Source organism: Alnus glutinosa, chromosome 2 (assembly GCF_958979055.1).
Source record: "Alnus glutinosa chromosome 2, dhAlnGlut1.1, whole genome shotgun sequence".
NCBI classification, from domain to species: Eukaryota; Viridiplantae; Streptophyta; class Magnoliopsida; order Fagales; family Betulaceae; genus Alnus; species Alnus glutinosa.
The window spans coordinates 34,933,891-34,958,321 of NC_084887.1; the positions used below are offsets into that span (position 1 = coordinate 34,933,891).

Genomic DNA, 24,431 nt, shown 5'->3' on the forward strand with positions numbered 1-24,431 from the left:
CAACAGCGGATTTTTATCCAGTCACACCTCTCCTTCCTTTGGTCTTCTTTATTTTTTGCCCTTCTTTATTTATTTTTTGTACTCTTCTAAACAAGGAAAATTCTTTTGTAGTCAAGGAGTATTTTCCCTTACTAATCTCAAACCTAACCACCTGACTTGGGAAAATTCAACATTTGCCTCTGTATTATAAAAATCTTTTCAAGTTTTCTCCTTCTATGCCTTAATTTCCCCCTTATTTTTCTTTCTTTCTTTCTTTTTCACTAGGAATTCCATACTAAATGTGTTGAACCCTAATTTGTATTATTTGGAGAAACAAAAGTTTTACTAAACTACAACTTCAATAAGATCAAATTCACTAATGATCACTTAACATACACCCACATAGACACCCATGTGTGTTTTTAAACTTTACTTCATTTTATTATTTCAATCTCTCCACAAGAATAGTGAAAGAATGGTATCTTTTCCCCCTTTAGAATTTTAAATGAGGGATGATGCTTTTCATAGTGGAGGGTTCTTTTGAGAACTTATCTTATTTTGTTCTTCTTCTATTTATTTTGTTCTTTTTTTTTTCAAATTAGGTTAGGTTGGAAATTACAAGATAATTAATTCATGGAATTTTTGTAAGAAAATGTAGATAGGTCGACAGTAAATTAATTCTTTAAGAACTAAATACTATGGAGTCCATCCACATGAAGCGCTACATTATAAACTAGCATGAATTCATACATACCTAATACATGTGATAGATAACAGGTCGTACACAACTCGCCTTCAAATACTGCTTAGCAATAGGTCATGCATAGTTTGTCTAGTCTATCTCGTGTACAAGTGGACGGTTATTAATCGCTTAATAATCGCATAATTGTTTTTGTAGACGGTTGAAGAAAAAAAATTACTAACTGTCTATGGCGGGATGGTTGGCAGTTTTAGGGAGTATGTAAAGACGGTTAATAACCGCTAACCGTCTATCCTTATATATATATAAAATAATATACAAAACGACATTGTTTTTGTTTGTTTGATATGGGGTTTTCATTTGAGTTTAATGACAATAATCTTTATTCATTAAAATAATAATAATATTGAGCTTTGCTACATTTTGAAGTCTTCTAATTATTTAAAAAGAAAATGCCTAAAACCATCTAAAAGAGGCTCAATGAAGGTCCAAAACACCAAAATAAGCCTTCATTTTTAAAAAGCAGTTATGCGGTGCGGTTATGAGTTTGAATAACCGTTAACCGGCAGTTATTTTAAAATTGCTAACTGCCTAGAGCAGAATAGTTGTAGTTACGAAAATTCAATAACCACTTAAGGTGGTTGCAGTTTACAGTTAAAGGCAATAACCACTAACCACAACCGTTTGTACACCTCTACTCTCTAGTGTGTCCTGCCCCCAAAAAATAGAGTATGGGTGTCCTCTCACATGAGATTGTAATGGAAGAACTTCATTCACTCAATCCAAATCCATATATATATATATATTGATGAATGAGTAACCTTCATTATCAATAACGTATTTATTTACATAGAAACCATAGCAAAACTAAAAAAATAGAAGGTTAAACACTTTATTGGTATCAGTGGTTTGGAAACTTTATTTTTTTTGTCCTTTGTACTTTCATTCGTATCACAGATGGTACCTGTAGTTTTGAAAAAGACGAAATTAGTATCTTCATTAGTTTTTCCGTCAAAAAACTAACGGTGGGACACGTGTCAACTCTTGAAAGTAGATATGTGTCATAATGTAAGAAAAAATATAAAAAAAAATTAAAAATAATAAAAAATTGAAAATAATAAAACTTTCTTAAAAAAAAATAAAGTATTAAAAACTTTTTTTAAAAAAAAAAATGAAAAAAAAGAAAAGAATAAGAGGGGTGGCTGACCACCATGGGGGCCATACTTTTTTCTTTTTTTTTAAAAAAAAAGTTTCATTATTTTCAATTTTTATTAATTTTTAATAAAAATTGCAAAAAATTCAAACCAAGACTCCATCTATACCCTAAGTCTTACAAAGAATAACATTTCCTTAATTTCGTTGCCTTAAACTTACATTTAGAGAGAAACGTAATTCTAACTTAATTCTCAAACAATCTATTCGAGCAATTGCTATTCAGTTTTGGAATGACTGGCATAACGGACAATATTTAAGTTTCTCCAAAGATTATACACAACATAACCAAGCACTAACCGGCATATATAATGTTTCATCTTAGTACCCCTCCATCATTGTATCTAGGGGCGGAGCTACCCCTGGCCTTGGGGGGGGCCAAGGCCAGGGGTTTCCCAAAAAACAAAAAAAAAAAAAAAAAAAAAAAAAAAAAAAAAAAAATTAATTAATTTTACCTCTAAATTTTGTTATTTTTATAGTTTTGGCCCTTTCAAATTTTTTTTTTTCAGTTTGGCCCCCTCAAATCTTAAATCCTAGCTCCGCCACTGATTATATACCCAACGCAATTACATCAGCCCACTTAGGAGGAGGATTCAAAACATTACAAAGCTCTGATCTATAGCAAACTTCTACACTCATGTAGTGATAAAATCCATATATTATATATACGAAGGAATATTGTGGGGGCATAAAAGTTAAGTATTTTGTTCAAAGCGATTCTAGCTATAGTCCACTCTATCAACTAGTGTGTTCAAATTTGGCATATTTTAATTAAATTTGTATTCAGCTTCATATGCCATTTAATTTGGATATATTTTTGTTAGCATTCAATGAATTAAACAATTTCCTTCTTAATCAGAAGCTAACCCGGACTGATCAAAATATCTTTAATTAGAGCAATTCTCCTTCTGTAATCCTTCTTTTCTATTGGTCTGAGAGTTGAGTAACAACACGTCACTTTGGAAAACATCAAATATGATATATATGGACGAATTGACTGGATATGTAAATATGTTTTTCAAGGGACTAAAAGATAATTACTCTTCAATATATAATTATATCCCCTCGTTGAATAAAGCATGCATGCTGAATATTGACTAAATATTTGTCGATCAAAAATATATATTTTATTTACTTTGAACTGGCCGGGTGTGAAAGGAGATCGAGCCGATAAGATGGTTAAACTGATTAAAGCATACCTAATTAATATATATATATATATATATATATATATTCATTCTGGGTGCTAAAAAGTAATGGGTTTGAAAAGTAGACCTAATTAAGCTCAAATCATTTTAGGCAAAGAAATAAAGTATGTCGTATTATTTTGAGAAAAATCTTAGAGCATGGAAGTCATGAATCTACCATTCAAACAGATTAAAACATTCCTTTTAGCAAAAAAAAAAAAAAACAGATTAATTGATCAAGCAATGGATTCATGTGTGAAACAAATTAAACAAGCTATTTTTTTATTTTATTTTTCACATTTAATAAATGATCAAATGGAGTGAGCCGACTGATCACCAACTACTCGTCCACCCGGCCGGACTTGACCCATGAATTATTCATGGAGGTTTAGCCTTCAAGGATTTAAAGTGTTGGAAAATTGTACCTCTTTCAATATGCCATCATTGGCTGCTTCTCAATCCAAAGAATAGAAGACATGCACCAATCTTTTTCTTTGACGTTGGAAAGAAGTAAGAAAGGAATATCCGGATATTGAGTGAAAAACTGCAACTGTTTAAATTAGTATCAATTAATTGCACAGTCAAAAACTAAAATGCTAGCCAAAACTTGCATTCTCATACATAAAATAATAACAATAAATAAAAATTGCATTCTCTCTCTTGAAAACTAAGCAAGTATCATGAACAAAATTGACCTCTATCTACTCTTGAATATAACTTTGATCGAATTCCCACTTACCTTGCATAGAGGAAAATAATTTGGAAGCATTTTTTATTCGTAAACGCAGTCGATGAATCAAAACGTAGATGCACTCTTCATTAATTTCACATATTATTGATCTATGCATGAAAATGCAATGAGAATACTTCTGGTGAGGCAAGGAGACAATGAATGTTAAGATTCTATATAGAAGCTAAGTTACTACCAAATGAATGAATGGATTTTTTTTTTTTTAAAAAAAAAAGTGTACGTTAATTAAACGGCGTATTAACACGTGGTAATCATGCTCGTAATCGAACAAAAATCGTTACACCAAACATGCATGTTTTCGCACTAATAAAGTAACTATTCTTGTGTCTTTATGTGTGCTATTTTCATTTTACGGGCAGTTTATTTACATGTATTTCGCGAGTTCAATAATTGAAATACAAATACAAATAAATCTACTCCAACACATGTATCCATACTTGGTTTTTCTTTTTCTATCTATAGGCATTATTTTCCATAGTAAGGCTAACACAAAGATAAGTACAATATTCAATGAAGCTAAGTCATGATCATATGTAAGTGATGGACTATACATATATTGCCCCCTTCCTTTTAGGGCTAGCTAGCTCAATAGACAAGTAAATGATTGATCAACTATGATACTATGACATTCTCTTGGATAAGTGTAAATTTTGTGAAGAAGAATTTTAAACTTTATTTGAATTGTTTGTTTTTGGATATACTTAGTTTTTTGGGAATTCTTATATATATAAGTACTTTAGGTACTTTATATTATCCATTTTTCCCTGTTCCTAGCTCCCTTGGGAGTTATGCAATGATTCTTATATATATATATATATATATATATATATATATATATATATATACGGCAATATTAAATGTAGTTTTTTTTGTACTACTGAGAGAAAAATAAATATTTGATCAGCTAGCACTTTGGTTGAACCTCACATGCAAGATATATATCACGATGCTTATCAATACTGCCCTAGAGAAAGAAAACTTTTATGGTTAAAATATAATGAACACGTACGTACGTAAAAACAGAAAAAATAAAATAAAATCCAAAACTCTTATCTCACATTTGTACCGTTGTTTAATAGGTTAAAGATACAGGAGTAAATTCCGCCCTTAAAAAAAAAAAAAAAAAAAAAAAAAAAAGGATGTAAAAAGAAGCATCATGCCGGAGTGTATGGTATATATATATATAAGATTGTTTATGCCAGAATATTATTTATACACTCTTAGCAAAGGAGGAATGAATGGAAATAAAAGGCCAAACAGAGAAAGAATGTCAACAATATGCACTTAATTAGGTATAGTGGTACTCATCTTAATTTTTCCATCATTAATTATTATTATTATTATTATTTCTCCCCTTTTTTTTTTGGATGAATATTATTTCTCCCCTTTGGTACAAGCTAAGCTAGAGTAAGAACTTTCAACCTACACTGGACTTCAACATGACGTCTCATACATCCAAATAGCAGCTACACCACTCCTGAGCTTAATTAGTTGTTATATATGTCGGTTAAAAAATTTCAAGATTTTTTATTTTTATTTTTTTTAAAAAAAAAATAAAAGTTAAAAATAATTAGTCACCTAATGCTCATACGCACACAGATTTGAGCTGGGGAATATATATAATACAACATGATTTCATCAACTCCGTTGGTCAATGTTGAAATTTATAGAAAGGACAATATATAGGAGCATTTGCAAATAATCTAAACATACATGCATGTTCCCTAATTATAAAAAAGATCCCAAAGTTAACAAACAAAAACAAGGACATAAATATTTATTTAATCTGAAATGAGATTAAATTAAATAGCAGGGACAAAAGAGGGAGATGAAAGCTTTTTTCAGTTTCGTGGTGATAAAGGTTGCATTTATGAGAAAAGGGCAGGTGTTGAAACATCCATGACAAATTCCAGGTGTTCAATAAGAGCTAGCAATTAGCATGCAGCGTTTTTCTTTCTCTCGGTGTTCATTGATCATCAGGTTCATACAAATCTCTGCCAACTTTGTAACGTAAACTTTGTGAAAAAGGGGAGATCCAGGTTGGTGGTTTGAATTGTTCTTATCGTAAAAGATAATGAAAGCACAACAGAAAAAAGCAGTGTGATAAGCTAGAGAATTAAACACACACTGTTTTGGGTGGTTACAAATCCACCAACTTAGTCCAACGCGTTGCCTCGTGAGCTTTGCAAGGTGGTGGTGGTGGCATCTTTTAGGTTTTCCCCGCCAGTTTTATTAATTTCTCTAGAAAACATTTTGTTAATTAATTATAGTTGGTACTATATATATTTATGTACGTTGATAAACATGTATAAGTATGATTTTACATATTTTATTAATTGTTTTAATCATCTTCAATGAATAAGCTTTACATCATTTTAACACGTACGTACCTATCTCTTAGTAAAAGATTAGTATTTTTAACATTTCTCTTTTGCATAAGAAAGACTATCCTTGCTGTTGGATTTGAGTCCCACTTATTTTGATTAGCCCTTAATTTATTCAAATAAAATGAATAAAAAAATTTAACATGTAGCCGTTAATTAGCCGTCAATTTAGGGTATGTATCTTTACAAAAAAAAAATTCAATTTCAACAATTCCTTAGAATTTTATGTTAAATCCTATTAAAAGTACTCCCAAAATACCCTCTCTCTATTTTTTTTTTCTTTTCTTTTTTTTTTTCCAAGGATTTAAGTATTTGTTAGAATTTAATGGAATTTGCAAAAAAATACCCATCCTTGAATCTCTGAAATTTTTTATAATTTTTTTTTTGTTAAAAAAAAAAACATAAAGTTATTTTAGGAATGTTGATAGAATTTAACGGAAAATTATAACTAATGATTGAAATTGAAAAAAAAAATTAAAAAAAAAATTTGAAAGATGGAACCCCTAAATTGACACTTTTTAAATATGAATACCCTAATTAAAAAAATGATAAAATTAAGATCAAGAATTATAAGTGAATTTTTTCCTATATAATTTTAAATATTAAATATGTAAAAATCTAATTAAAACTATAAAAAGAATATCTTCATTTCATTTCATCCATGTTTATCACTTTCCTTTTTAATGGAGACAGTCAAGTAAAATTGTCAAAATTCATAACGATTATTGATTGAGACTTGAAACTGAAGCTAGACAAGCAAGAAGCACGTGGTTGACATGATAATATTGATTTTCACGAAGGCCAAAACACGCCTCTCTCTCTCTCTCTCTTTCTCTCTCTCTCTCTCTCTCTCTCTCCACTCCAGTTATAAAACATAATTAAAAAGTTGTAATATTTGAAAAAAAAAAAGGGTCGTTTTTAATAAAGTAGTACACTAGAGGAAAGTGGAAAGAGTAGTACTATGAGAAAATTTGCCCCATGTGCATTGATGGATTTGTAAAAATATTCTAACAAAATTAATAAACCATTAACGACGCTCATAATTAAAACATATATATAAAACCAAATATGGCATTTCCTCGATCAATAAAATTTCTTCTTCGTATTTTATGCGTCGTCTATTGACATGAAATTCAAATAGTGATGATCAACAAAAAGAAGATGTCAAGTTAAATGTGACGCGATCGATCGCTAGGTATACATGCAAACACATCGATCTTAACTATTTGTTGAATTTAGCTTCCTTGTGTTATTTAAGCATGTTATCTTACTTCTAATTTCAATTATTTATTTGTTATAAGATCATCCAATATAAGCCTCGAGTGGGTCCTATCTCTCTTCATCCCAATATTATATTCAAGAGAAAATATAAATTTATTTTCTAAGCAATCGCACAATTTCACTTTATTTCATTGATTTTTATATCCCAATTTCAACTCCTTATGTGTTTTACATTTTTCACTTCACTCACTTAGACTAAAACCACATAAAATTGTTTACGTAACATTTAGCTATCCTTATTTTAGATTTAGTATGCTCGAATCAGATTTACTCTTTAACTATTTTTATGCATGGGTTAACAGAAGATGAAAGTCATAAATAACACCTTATTGTAAGAATTTTGTTTGTTTCTCTAACTATGTAATCTCGTAGTATGTGGCTATGATTTTGCAGAATTTTATACTTTATAATGTAAAAGTTTTATACTCGTAAGTTTTGATCAATGAAATACTTAGATATTTTATTCGTTCAAAAAACTCCATCGTCTAAAACTATTTATATGGCATTAATAGTTTGTCACCTCAGGTAAAAAAATATACATTTTTTACTTTCCTAAGTACTTTCCTTCTTCTTCTTTTTTTTTTTTTTTTTTCAATTGTAAATAGGTTTATATGATTTTGGACATAATGAGTAAAATAGACAAAAAAAAAATAAAGAATTAAGAGTTAAATTTAAAATCCAAGGGAGTAAATTGAAATTGCATTATTACTTGTAAAGTAAATTTATATTTTCTGTACATTTCATTAATAATGCATTCTACTTGTTTTTACCATTATTAATAAATCGCATACAATGATAACCCGACAATCTCAAAACAAAGAAAAAAAGAAAAAAAAAAAAAAGAAAGAAAAGGTCAACAAAAAGTAATCCTTCTTAAACAAAAAAATAAAATTATACCAATACGTGGCACCAATAGTTGATTTCTTTCCCGCAATTAATACGCATCATCAACACCGTGCTATAATCCCTTTTCTTTTCTTTTTTCTTTTTATTATTATTATTTCGTTTATTTATTATTTATTATTTATTTAAAAAAAAAAAAAAAAAAACCACTATCTATATCCAAATTACATAATGAATATTCGTATTATATCCACAAGTCAGACCGTTGAGGAATAGAAAGTTGTGAGTATACGGTTGGCCGTTAGGACTTAGGATGAAGGCCACGAAAATGGACCGCCCACTTCCCTCTATAAGCCGTCAATATCCGAGCCCTCCTTTTCTCACTTGAAAAATGTGAACACTGAACCGGCACACTCCTTTTCTCACTTGAAAAATGTGAACACTGAACCGGCACACATACGCATGTATGCATGTATGCATGTGTATATGTATGTATTTTTAGTCCTATGATAAAGCGCGACATTCAGAACTACGGTCGTGACTCGTGCGTGTGCATGCGCGTGTCAGCCCTGAGCAAGCGAGCAGTTTTCGATTTCGGGCGTCATCCTACGGCGTACGCTGAACTGCTGCAACGTGAAAAGCGCCTGACATCACGTGGGTCGCCATTGTTGAATGATGACATGGACGGACATATGTGGATAAGACTACACTTGGTGTACCGATATCCTCAGCAACCTTTCATATTTAGGAAGTTGGGCTAAATACCATTACCTCATAGTTAAATTTGAAGCGTTTTTAAGTTTAATATTTGAATTTGAATTTATATATATATATATATATTTGAGTTAGGGATAAAAATTTATTTGATATTTCTGTTAAATTTTTTGTTATAAAATTAACAGTCTGTCACATGTCAATCACTAAGGTTGACAAGTAGCACCATATAAAAAAATTAAAAATTAAAATATTTAAAAAATTATATAAAAATATTGAAATAATATAATTTTTTTTAAAAAAAGAATAGGGGATAGCTCCTTGGCCACCACAGGGGTGGCCGGCCACCCCCATTTTGGCCATGGGGTGATTCGACAAAGAAAGAAAGAAAAAAAAAATATATATATATATATATATATATATATATATATATATATATATATATATATATATATATATTTATTTATGGGTTTTGGCCCCTGGGGGTGGTTCGGCCACCTCCAAGGGCCAAACTCTCTAAAAAAAATTTGAAGAGTTTGCTCATGGGGTGGCCAAACCATTCCCATGTAGGAGTGTGATCAAATACCTGCGGACCCGCCCCAACCCGCATGGCGCATGCCCCACCCCTAAAATTTCGGGTTTTAGTTGATTTTTTGTGGATACAGGTCCAAAAATGATATACCCGTGCGAGGCGGGGCGGGGCGGGTTGGGGTTTTTAAAAACCCCGGGGATCCGCCCTACCCCGCTAACCCTTCAAAAACCTAAAATTATAAAAACCCTACTTGGCCCTTCGTCATTTCTATTTTCTTAGCTACGAAACCTTGCGCCGCCTACCCTTCTTCTTCTTCCTTTTCTCCTTCACCCCCTCACCCCCTCACCCCCTTTTGCCCTTTGTCTTCTTCCTTCCATTTATGAGGAAGACTGGAAGACACCATTTTCTTCATCCTCACAGAAAAAATCCTAAGTTCTTCATCTTCCCTTTTCTTCCCCTACACCGCACGGCGCCATAGCCTCAATCGATCGTTCCCACCTTCGCTTGCTCCGCCGGTCCTGTGGCCTATGGGGACGTCATGAACATGCGGTTTCAAGACTGGGAAGATCGGCTTCAAGACCTTCAGTTGTGGCTCCATGATTGCATCATCGTCCATAGGTTGGTGTTTCTCTCATTCTTTGGCCTTTGTTGCTATCATTTCTTTTATGAATATGGCTTGAATCTAGGTATTGAATATGGGTATTGAATCTTTGCTAGCTTTCTAGGTATTGAATCTGACTTTGGTTTGATTTTTCTCATGTTTTGGCCTGGATCGAGGACACTCGCACAACCTCGCATCCCCCGCCCCACGTCACCCACCCTCGCACGGTTGTCATTGATTTTATGCAATTTACGGGTGTGAATTTGTGAACCCACACCCCTGCGGGGCGGGGCAAAAAAATGGGTATCCCTGCCACCCCCCTCCCCCCGCCCTATGCTTAGCCCTACTCCCATGGGCCTCAGCCACCCCCAACGGCCAAAACCCATATTTATTTTTTTTTGCCATGTGGTGGCTAAACCACCCCCCATCCCCATGGGGGGTGGTTCGACCACCCCAAACCGACGAAGGAGCCACCCTTTTTTTCAATTTTTTTTAATTATATTATTTTATTATTTTATATATAATTTTTTAAAGATTTTATATATATATATATATATATATATATATATATATATATATATATATATATATATATATATATAATGCCACGTGTTAACTTCAGCGGTTGACACGTGGCAGACCGTTAATTTTTGGACGGAAAATCTAACAGGGGTACCAAATGAGTTTTTACTCCTAACTCAGGTACCACCTATGATACAAATTAAAACTCAGGTTCTAAATTTAAAAACGTTTAAAACTTAGGTACCAATGATATATTTAACCCTAGAAAGTAAAGCCGCGGAGATTTGATGGAATTAGATATTGTGGCCATGCACTGTGAGGGATGGGTTCTATGGCCTCCGATCTACGGATGGGTGCTATCGGTGATGGCGCGTGTCCTCTATGCGTCGTCGTCTCTAGTGAAGTTCGCCTCTGTCTCCACTGCCGACAGCTTGTTTTAGGTGTTTTCTTGCTTATGTGTTGTGTATTCCTCTTGTTTCTCTAATACAGTCTGTGTGTATTACTCAAATTTTATTCGAGATTTTGTTGGCTCAATGCTAGATCAACCATCTTTTATTTGAGAGTGAGTGTTAATGTAAAAGAGGCTCAATTGTAATTCTTGTAAGATTTGTTGTTTCTGTTCCGACATCTGTTTTTTTAAGTTAGCTAGATTCTTTTGGCTTAGAGTGTAGGGGTCTTGTACCTCATTTTTCAAGATGTAAGCCTTCGGGCCTTTTCAGTAATATATAGTAGCACATGCTACATGTTCTAAAAAAAAAAAGGGTTAAATACAAAAAAGCCCCCCAAACTACTACCCGTTCTCCGAATGGCCCCCCGAACTACCAGTGCTAGCAGTCTGGCCCCCCAAACTACTAATTGCTTGTTTTTTGGCCCCCTCCATCAATTTATACCGTCTAAATGGATGAAAAACACTACATGTGCACAACACGTGACTCTGAAGGACAGGAAAATCCGCAAATGCCCTTAATTTAACATTGAAATTACTAGATTGCCCTTCTTGAGAAAAACACATGTATGAGTGGTTTAGGGCCAGAATATTACAGCAATACCATTCGTCTTCTGGATTCATTGACTGTATCATCTCCATCGCTGCCTCTTCTCGGTTCCACCACTAGAGCTCCGAACGAGACCTCCCAGATGACCCAACGTCGTTGCACTCATCCCTCATTTCATCAAACAAAGTTATCACCACCTATATTTGAGCTGGTGACTTATATTCTACTCTTAAAGTATTTGACAATATGCCAGTGAAGAATACAGTTACTTGGAATTCAATCTTGGCCTGCTATTTGAAGAAACCTGCGAATATGAAAGAAGCCTGTGGACTATTCGATAGGATTCCTAAACCAGACATTGTTTCATACAACACAATGCTAGCTTGTTATTTGCACAATTCTAATATAGATACTGCACATGATATCTTCGACAGGATTCTCTGTTAAAGATACGACGTCTTGGAACATGATGGTATCGGGTTTTGCTCAGAATGGAAAGATGAAGGAAGCATGCAAGTTGTTTTTTATGATGCCGAATAAGAATAGTGTATCGTGGAGTGCAATGATCTTGGGGTATGTTGAATGTGGGAATTTGGAATGTATGTTGGAGTTGTTTGAGATAGCACCGGTTAAGAGTGTGGTGGCATGGACTGGCATGATTACTGGTTATATGAAGTTTGGGAAGATTGGATTGGCGGAGAAGATGTTTCAAGAGATGCCCATGAAAAAATTTGGTGGCATGGAATGCTATGATTGCAGGTTATGTTGAAAATGATCGAGCAGAAGATGGTTTGAAGCTTTTTATGAAAATGGTGGGAGTTGGGGTTAGGCCAAGCCCATCAAGCTTGAGTAGTGCTTTATTGGGTTGTAGTAATCTATCAGTATCGCAGTTGGGTAAACAAATTCATCAGTTGGTTTCTAAGTATCACTGTATGGAGATACTACAGCGGCAACTTCATTGATTAGCATGTATTGTAAGTGTGGAGGTTTGGAGGATGCTTGGAGATTGTTTAATGAGATTCCCAAAAAAGATGTGGTCACTTGAAATACAATGATTTCTGGTTATGCTCAACATGGGGCAGGAGAAAAGGCTCTCCATTTATTTAATGAGATGAGGGACAACTGAGAAGCGAATGAAGCCAAATTGGATTACCTTTGTTGCAGTATTACTAGCTTGCAACCATGCACGAGATTTGCCTAAAGTGATGCCACGTCCATCACATTGGCCAGATGTCATTGCTCCTCATTTGGAGCCTCATACTCAGCAATCATGTGCTGCTACTAACGCGGGACCCACACCAGAATTTGTTGCTCAACATGTGGAAACTGAACCCACAAATGTATCCACGTCTCATGCACTTGCAATGGAAGACTTCTCTACTGTCCCTATCCTTGACTTACGTCCCCACATCCCAGAAGCAACAAATGCAGGACCTTCATCACCTTCCTTTCTTCATCTCATGATTATTAGTGCTAGATACAATATTTTCAAACCCAAAACTCTACTGAAATACGATATGAGGAGGCAAAGGATACTGAAATCTAGCAAACCACAACACTAGTCATTGAAGAACATAAAAAATGGCACCAGTAAAATCCACGCTCACCGCACCAGTGACAAGAGGAGAAAAACCAAAAACCAAAACCAAAACCAGAATTCTAACAAGTGAAAAATCCAACCAGAAATATACCTCATCCACCGGTAAAAAGAAAAAAAAAACCTGATTCACTGGAAAAGATACCTTCACGTCTCCACCACAGATCGCCAGAGGCACTCCAAAAGTCGGACAAAACTTGCCAACAGCCGCCAAGAAGCTAAACCCACCGCAAACAAGTTGGCTGATAGTCACCAACCAACGACCGCCACCAAGAATCTCCAAGATTGAGGAGGTTGAACATGTCCTCTGTGCAGGACACCCTTCATACGATATGAGAAGGGCATTTTTGGGTTTTTTTAGCTTTAAACATCACGTGCCATGCACATGTAGTGTTTTCCATCCACTTAGACGGTATAAATTGACGGAGGGGGCAAAAAAACAAGCAATTGGTAGTTTGGGAGGGCCGGACTGCAAGTACTGATAGTTCGGAGGGCCATCCAGAGAACGGATGGTAATTTGTGGGGCTTTTTTTGCATTTAACTAAAAAAGAAATAAAGAAAAGAATGAGATAAGAATGTTTTCTGTACGAAAGATTGTTTTATGAATTAATTTACTACTACTTCTAATAAAAATCTGACTTACCCATAATAAAGTCTTATATTCCGCTATTTAATCCTTAATACACAATAAAAAGAGGGATAAATATATTTTAGCCCCCAAACTACTACCCTTTCTCCGGATGGCCCCCCAAACTACCAATGCTTAGATTCTGGCCCCCCAAACTACCACTTTCTGATTTTTTGGCCCCATCCGTCCATTTATGCCGTCAATTTTAAACAGAAATCCGAAAATACCCTTCCTACACTTTGAGATTCCCACGGGTAAAGGAAGGGTATTTTCGGGTTTTTGGCCAATTTCTGTTAGAATTGACGGCATAAATAGACGGATGGGGCCAAAAAATCAGAAAGTGGTAGTTTTGGGAGCCAGAATTTAAGCATTGGTAGTTTGGGGGGCCATCTGGAGAAAGGGTGGTAGTTTGAGGGGTTAAATTATATTTAACCCATAAAAAGATATATCTAACTTATTTCAAACAACAATTAGCATTATCTCTAACAAAGATGGTTCAAATTTTACGAGCATATACCTTTTTAAGAATATGCAATGAAACATATAAATCATTTCCGAGTTTTTCAAATATGTGTATACATTTGGTTCGATTCATAGGTAATGCATATTATTTGGTAGGTAATGTACTTGTTATTTAGTATACTGTCATACGATTGTCATATAATTTAATGGTGAGACAGTAAAAATCAATAATTGGATCATGACTTGTAAAAAAAAATATCAGTGACCAATTTTACTGTCACATTATTTTAGTTGTACAACAGTCATGTAACATTCTATTAAATAAGATTACTCTATTTAGTAATATTATAATTAAAGGGACCAAAGTTTGGTAACAAAGTGAAACCTTCTAAATAACTTTTCATAAGTAAGACCACTTTGAGGCGGCGAAAACCCAATAAAAATTTTCACTATAGAATAATTAAATTACATACAGTTTATACTTATAAAACATTTGTAATCAAACTTAATCTATACCCCAACAAACAACTTGTTTGTCTCTACTGTAGTAGCTTAACAACTATGGTTAGTTCTTCTATCGAGCTTTCTCTCTTGCACCTCAGAACTTCGGTAACTAAAAGTTTTTGTTTTTGTTTATGTGATTTGAAAAAGCCAGAGACGTTAGAGAATGAAAGTATAAATATTCTAAGGTTATCTCCAAGAGCACAATACAATAGCTTAGGGTCTATGAAAAATGTACACACTGAAGGTATATCGACCCTTGGAAAGTACAGTCTTTTAGTTGCAAGTCAAATGATAAGAAAAGCAATTTTAGAAGGCAACATTCGAACGGATAAACGTCTCGTTTAAACGCAACTAGTGTTTTAAGGATTACTATTTGACGACGTTCGGATGTGGTATGACCGAGCAATTATGCCAATCACAATTTTCCGTGCGTTTGGACGAGTTCAGACCACGCAACACTATGACATCTTTTGAGCTTTTGCTTTTCGACGAAGAACCACCCGCCACTTTGAGTGGATGCTTACGAAACACTTCATTTTAAGCATTGACATATGTTGTTCGGACCCCATGCGATTGCAAGTCTGTTCGGTGTGTTTTGTATTGAAATCTTGATCTCATGTAAAAATGTCTCGTTCAAACTTCCACCAACCGAGACTCTGATCGAGCCATTTTTATCCTCAATTTTTACCAAATTTCTGAATTCTACTTTAAGTAAAAACTTAACTACCAATCTTAGCCTCATGCCATATATACTTAGTTTTCACTCCAAATTAGCTAACATAAAACTTAATATTTACTATAATTCCTTACAAATTCACATGATATTCTAAATGAGTGTTACATGGGTGAAAAATTAAGTAACAAAATTTAATAAGTAAATTTAATTCATTAATTAATGACGTGCTAAGTGTCATGTAGAGTTTGTAAATTACTTATAAAAGCTTGTTAGTATTACCCCTAGCAAAAGGCAAAAAAGATAAGAGGCATTTTGGGCTTGAAATTTGCCAACACTGTGGTGTGCGTAGTTGGGCCCTACCTTTACTTCACTGTCAATTTCTAGGCCCAAAGTAAGTATAAGATCAAGGTTCCGGTTAAGCTCATCCGGGATGCCACGGCCATATACGAAAATGTGGAGGATAGTTTAGTGATTTCAACCTCACCCAACTCGTCCTCGACTCCTCGATCTGAATCGTACCACACAGACAGCCATAGCAAGCCTCTGGCTCTTTCGTCCCAAATATCTTGCCTCAATTTTTGTCCTCAGAATTCGTGTATATCCCTTCAGATCCGTCTTTCAGGAAAATGTACGGCTTCGAGGCGCTTACCTTCAACGTCGATGGAGGGTACCTGGAGGCGATCGTGAGGGGGCACCGTGCTGGGCTGCTGACAGCCGCTGATTACAACAACTTGTGCCAGTGCGAGACCCTGGATGACATCAAGATGCACCTCTCGGCCACTGAGTACGGGCCGTACCTCCAGAACGGTGCGTTTTGTTTTTATATCCCTTCACCTTCTCCAATTCGCTTTGATTTGATTGATTTCGTGTGATCCTAACTTCTGTTTGGTTACTGAGAAAATGGAAGGGAGAGTTTTTGACCTATTGTTGTTTTCTTGTTTGGCGATGTGAAATTTGTGTTAATTGGAGCTTCCTTTTAAGAGAATCAATCTTTTACTTAATATCTCTAATTTGAATGAAATGTAGCCTCTGTTATTGTCATACTTTCAATACTCTGTTTTGAACATTTTCATGTTATGGAATTTTTATTTATTTTTGGTGGTTTTCTGTTTGTTTCTAAGTTGTTGGTTGAAGCGGAACTTATTTGGTGTGAATGTATTGAAAACGGAGAATTAGGGTTTCACAAATGGTAAATGTTAGAGTGGAAGTTAGAATTTTACAAAGAATAGTTAAAGAGCTTAGATGACAGTATATCAGATTTGAAGGCTTGCTATCCGTTCAAAGTGAATGTGTCTTGAATTGGATGACTGTTGAGTAGGGTAGGAAGTAGGATTTTGGTTGAATAATTGAGTGGGCAAGATATGGGCGTAGGCTATGTCTTGGTTTTGTTTTTCATACCTTGAGGCTTAGGACTGAGAAAAAGAGGTTTTCATTGAGAAGGATGTTAATGACATATTGAAAGATACTAGATTGTGATCTCATGTCTACATGGGGGGTTCTCTGTATTCAGAATATTGGGTATATTGAGAGGGCGGTCGAAGAAGCCATGTTAATATATCAGCTGAATTCTCTCTAAAGGATTTTCAGAGCCTGATCTCAATATGAGGGTGGTTAATTTGCCTAGACTTGAATGAGACAAATGTGAGAGATGCTGGACAGAAACCCAGCAATCTTCCATACATCAAGTATTTCTGCGAGAGCTAAAATTATGCTACAAATGACATGCAGGAAAAATATTTGATAAGAGGCAGTGGTAAAAAAGATTGTGGCTGCATTGGTTCTGTGAAAGAAGAGATGCAACATTGCCGTTGTTGTCTTTTTGCTTGCTGCATATAATATTTATTTATGATTTTTTTTTTATTGGGTTTGCAAATAGTACTTTCTCATGTTAAATTTTTAACACCTTTGTCATGCTTGGCCTAGTAAAGCACTTTACATATTGAGATAAATTTCTTATGGTGCACAATTTGATGAATTTGTTGGATAATGCAGCTGCCACAGCTGTTAGTTCCATTTATTTTGTTCCCATAAACCTGAAGTTTAATGTTGGCTCTTACAGCCCTCTAGATCTATATGCTCTCAATATGAATTGATGACTTGAAATTTCTGATTTGAAGTACAGGCATAAATTATTGTTTGGTTTATATTTTTATTTTTGATTTGGTTGAAGTCACTAATTTCTACTTTTCACAACTTTCTTGCAGAACCTTCCCCGTTGCATACTACAACTATTGTAGAGAAATGCACTCTTAAACTGGTTGATGAGTATAAGCACATGCTATGCCAAGCGACAGAGCCCTTATCAACCTTCTTAGAGTATATAACGTATGTGGACTTTGTCCGCTTTTTAAATCTATTTTCGTGTTGTAATTTTTTCTTTAACACAAGCAGAATATACTAGGTTTGAGTAGCCTAAAGGCGAATTTTAAAATTACAACCTTATTTATATCTAGAGGGCTTAAAAGAAAAGAGAAATCAAACTTTTTATAATTACAACTACTGAAGAAAACATTAGCTGAACGCATGAAAACCATTATATATTTGCCGCTTCATCCAGATACGGTCACATGATAGACAATGTTGTCCTGATTGTTACTGGAACCTTGCACGAGAGAGATGTTCAGGAGCTCTTGGAAAAATGCCACCCGTTAGGCATGTTTGACAGGTAATTTCACCCCTGAACACTGCTTTCCCTGACTTGTTGATGATTTATAAATGTATTTTTCTTAATTTCCTCTATTCTCCTCAGCATTGCTACCCTGGCAGTTGCTCAGAATATGCGAGAGCTTTATAGGTTGGTTCTTGTTGACACACCATTGGCTCCATACTTCTCCGAGTGTATCACATCAGAGGTGTAGACCAGTCTTGACTCACTTCTTAGTTATTTTGTCTTTAAATTATTGTAGGCATCTTATTTTGTCTCTACATTGTTGCACTTTACTGTTACTCTGAATGATGATCTGATCATTCTTCTTTTCTACAAATGGTCCTATGTACTTCGAACATATAATTTTGATCATCTAGTTAGCAAAGTGTGTTATACTAGGGCATTGAGCTAGAGATTATTTTCCATGGGCTACTGTTATATGAACAAGAAGGTCCCCACCTTATTAATTTCTTAGAGTGAATACAGAAAACCATATAATGTCTTTATTATATTAATACTAGTAAATGAGTTAGTTCTCATGAATGATAGCCGTAGCATCACTATTACAGAATGACCAATTTGTTTGACTATATTGCATTTGATACTTTTAGGAAAAAAAATTGATTTTAGTTCCTTTGGATTCCCTTTATTGTGTAGGACTTGGATGACATGAACATTGAGATAATGAGGAACACTCTTTACAAGGCGTACCTAGAGGATTTTTACAGGTTTTGCCAGGTGAGCATTGATTTTTACATATTTTTTCCTATGTCATTTTAATTTCAACGTGATATTCTGGTATAGAAACTTGGGGGTGCGACTGGAGAGATCATGTCTGATCTCCTTGCCTTTGAGGCTGACAGAAGGGCTGTCAATATTACCATTAATAGGTACTCTTCTACTGTTCACTTTTTTTTTTTTTTAATGGTTTCTCATTGTTAATCCTTCCAATCTTCCAGCTAGATGCATTCTTCTCTTGTCATTGATTTGGATCTCTTTATGCAGCATTGGAACTGAGCTTACCCGAGATGATCGGCGGAAATTGTACTCTAACTTTGGTTTACTGTAAGCTTTCTGCACAATCATTATGTGACTTTAACATTGAATATTTTGTGTTGCTTTAGAATGTTATCTTTGACAATGTTTTTATTCCCTGGCTTGGTCTGACACTTTTTGCTTATGTTGAACAGTTACCCCTATGGCCATGAGGAACTTGCCGTCTGTGAGGACATTGACCAGGTATATATTTTTTAGCCCTAGATTAGATGCATTATGAGTCTGTCATGAGATTCGGGAAAAAAAAAAAAAAAAATTAGCGCTGGCTTGAATGGTGCTTCTGCAATTTCAGTCTGTGGTTCTCTCCAGGGCTTTCTCCTTTATGCAGTAAACATTGATATGCTTTTTTACAAACCTGGGATTTCTTTATTTCTGGGCACCAGATCTATTTATGGTAAGAAGTAGCAAAACATTTTTAAGATTATACTAAAGAAAGTTTGGCCAGTTGGTATCTGAAATGCTCATTCCAACCCACTGCCACATAGATATGCTTATTTCTGGTCTTCTAGTCTCTTAAACTTTGGCATCTTGCAAGATGATACCTATGTGAGGGTTGGAAATGTTTGTCATTAGCCTTAGATTCAGACTTCCACCATGCTTAATAGGAAAGGAATTTAGTAGCTTAGAAATTTAGAAATTTCACTTTTTCTGATGTGTATGAAGTCAAAACTGGTGAATATACTTGCACTGGTACTTGTTTTGCTTTGTCGTGTGTGGACAAGGATTTCTTTTTTCTTTTTTTTTTTGATAGGTATGTGGACAAGGATTTCTTCTTAACCATTACCACTGGATTGGCATTTATTATGGGACTTGTCGTAATTTCTGTTCAATATTTTAAGTGTGGCAGTGTTTGTGACTGAAGTGCTCTGTTTGGTTGCCATTGTAGGTCCGTGCTGTCATGGAAAAATATCCTCCTTATCAGTCTATTTTTGCTAAATTATCCTATGGAGAGAGCCAGATGCTGGACAAGGCATTCTATGAAGAGGAGGTGAAAAGGCTTTGCTTAGCATTTGAACAGCAGGTTTGTATTTCAGCAATTGAGTAGCCATTTATGAGAGTGAGAAGATTGCCATACCTGATTACATCTAGCTTCTTTAGTTATTTCAAACCGTTGTTGTCTTCTAATTCTTGCTGACTGTTCATAACCTGTTCCTGTTTACTCATGATGTATCTTGTCCTTTGTGATTTGCAGTTCCATTATGGTGTTTTCTTTGCTTACATGAGGTTGAGGGAGCAGGAGATAAGGAACTTGATGTGGATTTCTGAATGCGTGGCTCAGAATCAGAAGTCCAGAGTTCATGACAGTGTTGTCTTCATCTTTTAGTTTAATTTTTAACTCGTAAGAAAGGTAAGTTGCTGTTTTGCATAATCTTCTGTAAATCACCTGCCTCTCATCCTCCAATGTGTAGCAGAGATAAATCTACCTGTCCCATTTGTGACTTTGTGTTAAAAATTATAATTTATTGTTTCAGATTGGTAGAATATATTTTGTTTGTAAGGAGAAATTGGATTTTATATATCGTGTTTCATACTAATAAGAATAATAGTTATAATTCAGTGATGGAAAAATTTGCATTAGTGATGCAAATATAACATAGTGCATATCACGTGACAAAATCAAGCAATTAGAACAATGAATATGGTGATTGTAATCCATGTCCTATAAACCTCCAGAAGTCGGTTGTTTATTCGAATGCAATAGATTGTAATTCATGTTAAGATTTATTTGAGCCTATTACTATTCTAAAGCCTGTCTTTATGTTTGGATGTAATTGTTGGTATGTTTAGCAATTGTAAAGCTTGTGTTTAACGCTGGAAAATTTGACTTGATATTTTAATCCCGAAATGGTGCTTGATAAGTTAAGAGAGCTACTCTGAATTTGGTTGTGTACGAGAAAATGCCCTAGTTTGTTTGTTTGTTATTTTTATTTTATTTATCTAATACAAAAGAAAGTTCTGAATTGGTTTCATGTAGCAAATCTTTGTTGCATTTCTTGTTTTATTTTCAATCTTATGCATGATATATATATACACACACACACATACATGTTTATGTACGTATGTATTGTATTTATGTATATAATAGGATAGAAAATGGGCACAATCTAGAAAATAACATAATTCATGGCATTTTAATTCACTTGCAACATTTTTGATCCATACAAGTTCATCAAACAATATGACAATCAACCTAATAAGAAGCACTTCATAATTGAGTTTCATCCCCTGATCCAACCATATATAGTTCCTGGTTCCTTAGCTGCCATAGTGAAAATGCATGTAAAGGCTTAGCTATTGGCTTCTTCTGAGAAAGAAATTCTTGAGACACGAATTTCATTTCAGGCCGAGACTTTGGTTTGGTGTGTAGGCATGCAAATGCTATCGTAGCGACAATGAAAATATCATGTGCAACCAGGTGATTTGGAGGTGGCAGACGTTGGTCTAATATTTCATGTAACATCACGTTTTGAGAAGACAATGATGATAATGAAGTCAGGAGTTCTGTTGGATGTCTTCCCATTAATATTTCCAGTGCCACCACTCCAAAGCTATAAACATCACATTTTTCAGTAACTTTCATGGTATAAGCCAACTCTGCATACATGAATAAGAATTATTAAAATTGTAAAATCCTTTGTTTTTAGATTTATTTATTTATTTTTTTTGTATATTTTTCAATGCAAAGAAGTCGGTCAAAACTTGTCCTTGCATTAAAATTACAGTGAAAGTGGTTGTTTGCAATAATGCATGTATCAATTCAAATGGTAAATGACAATGTAACCCTACTAGCACTAATATTGGGAAAGACATTTGTTCCACATGGTATTCTATGTTTTTAGAATAATAGGTAGAACTGAAAATAAATAAATAAAGTTATAAATTATAGCAAGAAAAATAACAGTTTACCTGGGGCAATGTAACCGTAAGTGCCAGCAACTAACGTTTGATTAGAGGAATTATGATCAATGAGCTTAGCTGTGCCAAAGTCAGAGACAAAAGCCTCTAATTTAGAGTTCAATAAAATATTGTTGCTTGTTATATCTCGATGAACAATTGCTGGAATGCATTCATGATGCATGTAAGATAAGGCGTGAGCGGTGTCTTTGATTATGTTCACCCTCTTCCTCCAATCCAATTCCATAGCTTCAACATCATTGTTTAGGACACAAAATAGGCTTCCCCTTTCCATGTACTCATAAACCAAAAACATGCATCGCTTATGTAAGCAGAATCCATGAAGTTTTATAATATTTCGATGGCGGATCTCGGTTAACACTTTTACTTCGTTCCTGAAACTCATATCAAAAGTTGGGTTCTCAGCCTCCAAACGATGAAGTTTCTTCAAGGCAACCACTTTGCCACAAGGTAATTCTGCTTTGTAAACACTACCATAACCACCGGTTCCAATACAATATTTTATGTCGAAGTCCTCGGTTGTTTCAATGATGTCTTCGTATGCAATATGTCCATCATAATTCCATATCGAGAACAAATTCCCATTCTTTGTTTCTCTCGATTCAAATTGGGTGTTCTTGACCTTGCATTGCCGAAAGATAAGACCTCCAAGAACTAACAATCCAAGAAAAATTATGATGGGAACAAGAAGTCTTATTTTTGTTACATTTGATCTGTTCCTAGATGGGGAGGAAGGAAGGAGAGGAGGGAAATCCTTCGTCTCATGATATAAATCCTTGTTGCCAATTAATGTGTCGAATGTATGATACAAACCATAGCCGTATGGAATTTGACCCTTCAAAGAATTGTAAGACAGGTTGAGCTTTTCTACATAATTGAAAATAAAGGGAATGGGGCCAGTAAGATTATTGTAGCTGAGATCCAAGAACCTTAAATATATATCCTCACGTTCAAAAGGTATTTCTCCACTGATAAAGTTATGACTAAAATCAATAGAATTTAGGACGTTCAGGTATCTCATACCAGGGGGAATGCTTCCATTTAAGTAGTTGTGGCTCAAAAACAATTCTTGCAACCTATAGCATTCGGTTAGACTAGTAGGAATTGTACCGGTGAGATTGTTAGCATCCAGATACAGATAGGCCAGGTTCTGCAAATATCCTATTTCTACTGAGATGGAACCATTGATTTGATTTTCACGTATATCCAGATATGTGAGATTGGTTAAAAACCAAAGAGATGAAGGGAGGGGTCCAAGAAAGTTGTTGCGACCCAAATCCAAATGAATAAGATTCTTCAGATTTCTCAATTTTGGGGAGATAGAACCATTGATTTGATTTCCACTTATATCCAAATGAGTGAGATTGGTTAAAAGCGAAAGAGATGAAGGGATGGGTCCAACAAAGTTGTTGCGACTCAGGTTCAAATGAACAAGATTCTCCAGATTTCCCAATTTTTGGGAGATAGAACCATTGATTTGAATTCCACTTATATCCAGATGGGCAAGATTGGTTAAAAGCCAAAGAGATGAAGGAATAGATCCAACAAAGTTGTTGTGACCTAGATCCAAATGAACAAGATTCTTCAGATTTCCCAATTTTGGGGAGATAGAACCATTGATTTGATTTCCACTTATATCCAAATGAGTGAGATTGGTTAAAAGCGAAAGAGATGAAGGGATGGGTCCAACAAAGTTGTTGTGACCCAGATTCAAATGAACAAGATTCTCCAGATTTCCTAATTTTTGGGAGATAGAACCATTGATTTGATTTCCACTTATATCCAGATGGGCAAGATTGGTTAAAAGCGAAAGAGATGAAGGGATGGGTCCAACAAAGTTGTTGTTACTGAGATCTAAATGAACAAGATTCTCCAGATTTCCCAATTTTTGGGAGATAGAACCATTGATTTGATTTCCACTTATATCCAGATGGGCAAGGTTGGTTAAAAGCCAAAGAGATGAAGGGATGGGTCCAACAAAAAAGTTGTTACTGAGATCCAAATGAACAAGATTCTTTAGATTTCCCAATTTTTGGGAGATAGAACCATCGATTTGATTTTCATGCATTGCCAGATGGATGAGATTGGTTAAAAGCCAAAAAGATGAAGGGATGGGTCCAGTGATTTGATTAGAAGAAATGTCAAACCACTCTAATTGGGTGAGGTTTGTAAGTGAATGAGGCAACCCACCTTTCAGAGGATTGTTTGACAGATCAAGGTAGGTTAGTTTAGATAACATACCTA

The 24,431-nt window shown here is 34.7% G+C and overlaps 2 protein-coding genes and 1 pseudogene across 3 annotated transcripts; 2 read left to right on the forward strand and 1 right to left on the reverse strand.

The window, feature by feature from the left end:
• Positions 1–11,028: 11,028 nt before the first annotated feature.
• Positions 11,029–13,263, forward strand: LOC133860569 (pentatricopeptide repeat-containing protein At4g16835, mitochondrial-like; annotated as a pseudogene).
• A 2,785-nt stretch (positions 13,264–16,048) lies between these two features.
• On the forward strand, positions 16,049–21,972 carry LOC133859731 (V-type proton ATPase subunit d2). 2 transcript variants are annotated; one of them, XM_062295246.1, is made up of 11 exons: positions 16,049–16,375; positions 17,773–17,893; positions 18,126–18,233; positions 18,318–18,420; positions 18,873–18,953; positions 19,020–19,105; positions 19,221–19,280; positions 19,406–19,454; positions 20,158–20,292; positions 20,464–20,619; positions 21,615–21,972. In XM_062295246.1, exons 1-10 carry the CDS (start codon positions 16,195–16,197, stop codon positions 20,593–20,595), a joined length of 1,056 nt encoding a protein of 351 aa, XP_062151230.1. In that variant the 5' UTR covers positions 16,049–16,194; the 3' UTR covers positions 20,596–20,619; positions 21,615–21,972. The 2 variants fall into 2 exon arrangements, with proteins under 2 accessions (XP_062151230.1, XP_062151229.1); XM_062295245.1 differs by lacking the exon at positions 21,615–21,972 and having other exon boundaries at positions 20,464–20,828.
• On the reverse strand, positions 21,405–24,415 carry LOC133860570 (MDIS1-interacting receptor like kinase 2-like). Its single transcript, XM_062296149.1, has 3 exons — positions 23,298–24,415; positions 22,179–23,255; positions 21,405–21,866 (listed from the first exon to the last, which is right to left on the reverse strand). The coding sequence occupies exons 1-3, from the start codon at positions 24,253–24,255 to the stop codon at positions 21,478–21,480; spliced, it is 2,424 nt and encodes an 807-aa protein (XP_062152133.1). The 5' UTR covers positions 24,256–24,415; the 3' UTR covers positions 21,405–21,477.
• Between the last annotated feature and the right edge of the window lie 16 nt (positions 24,416–24,431).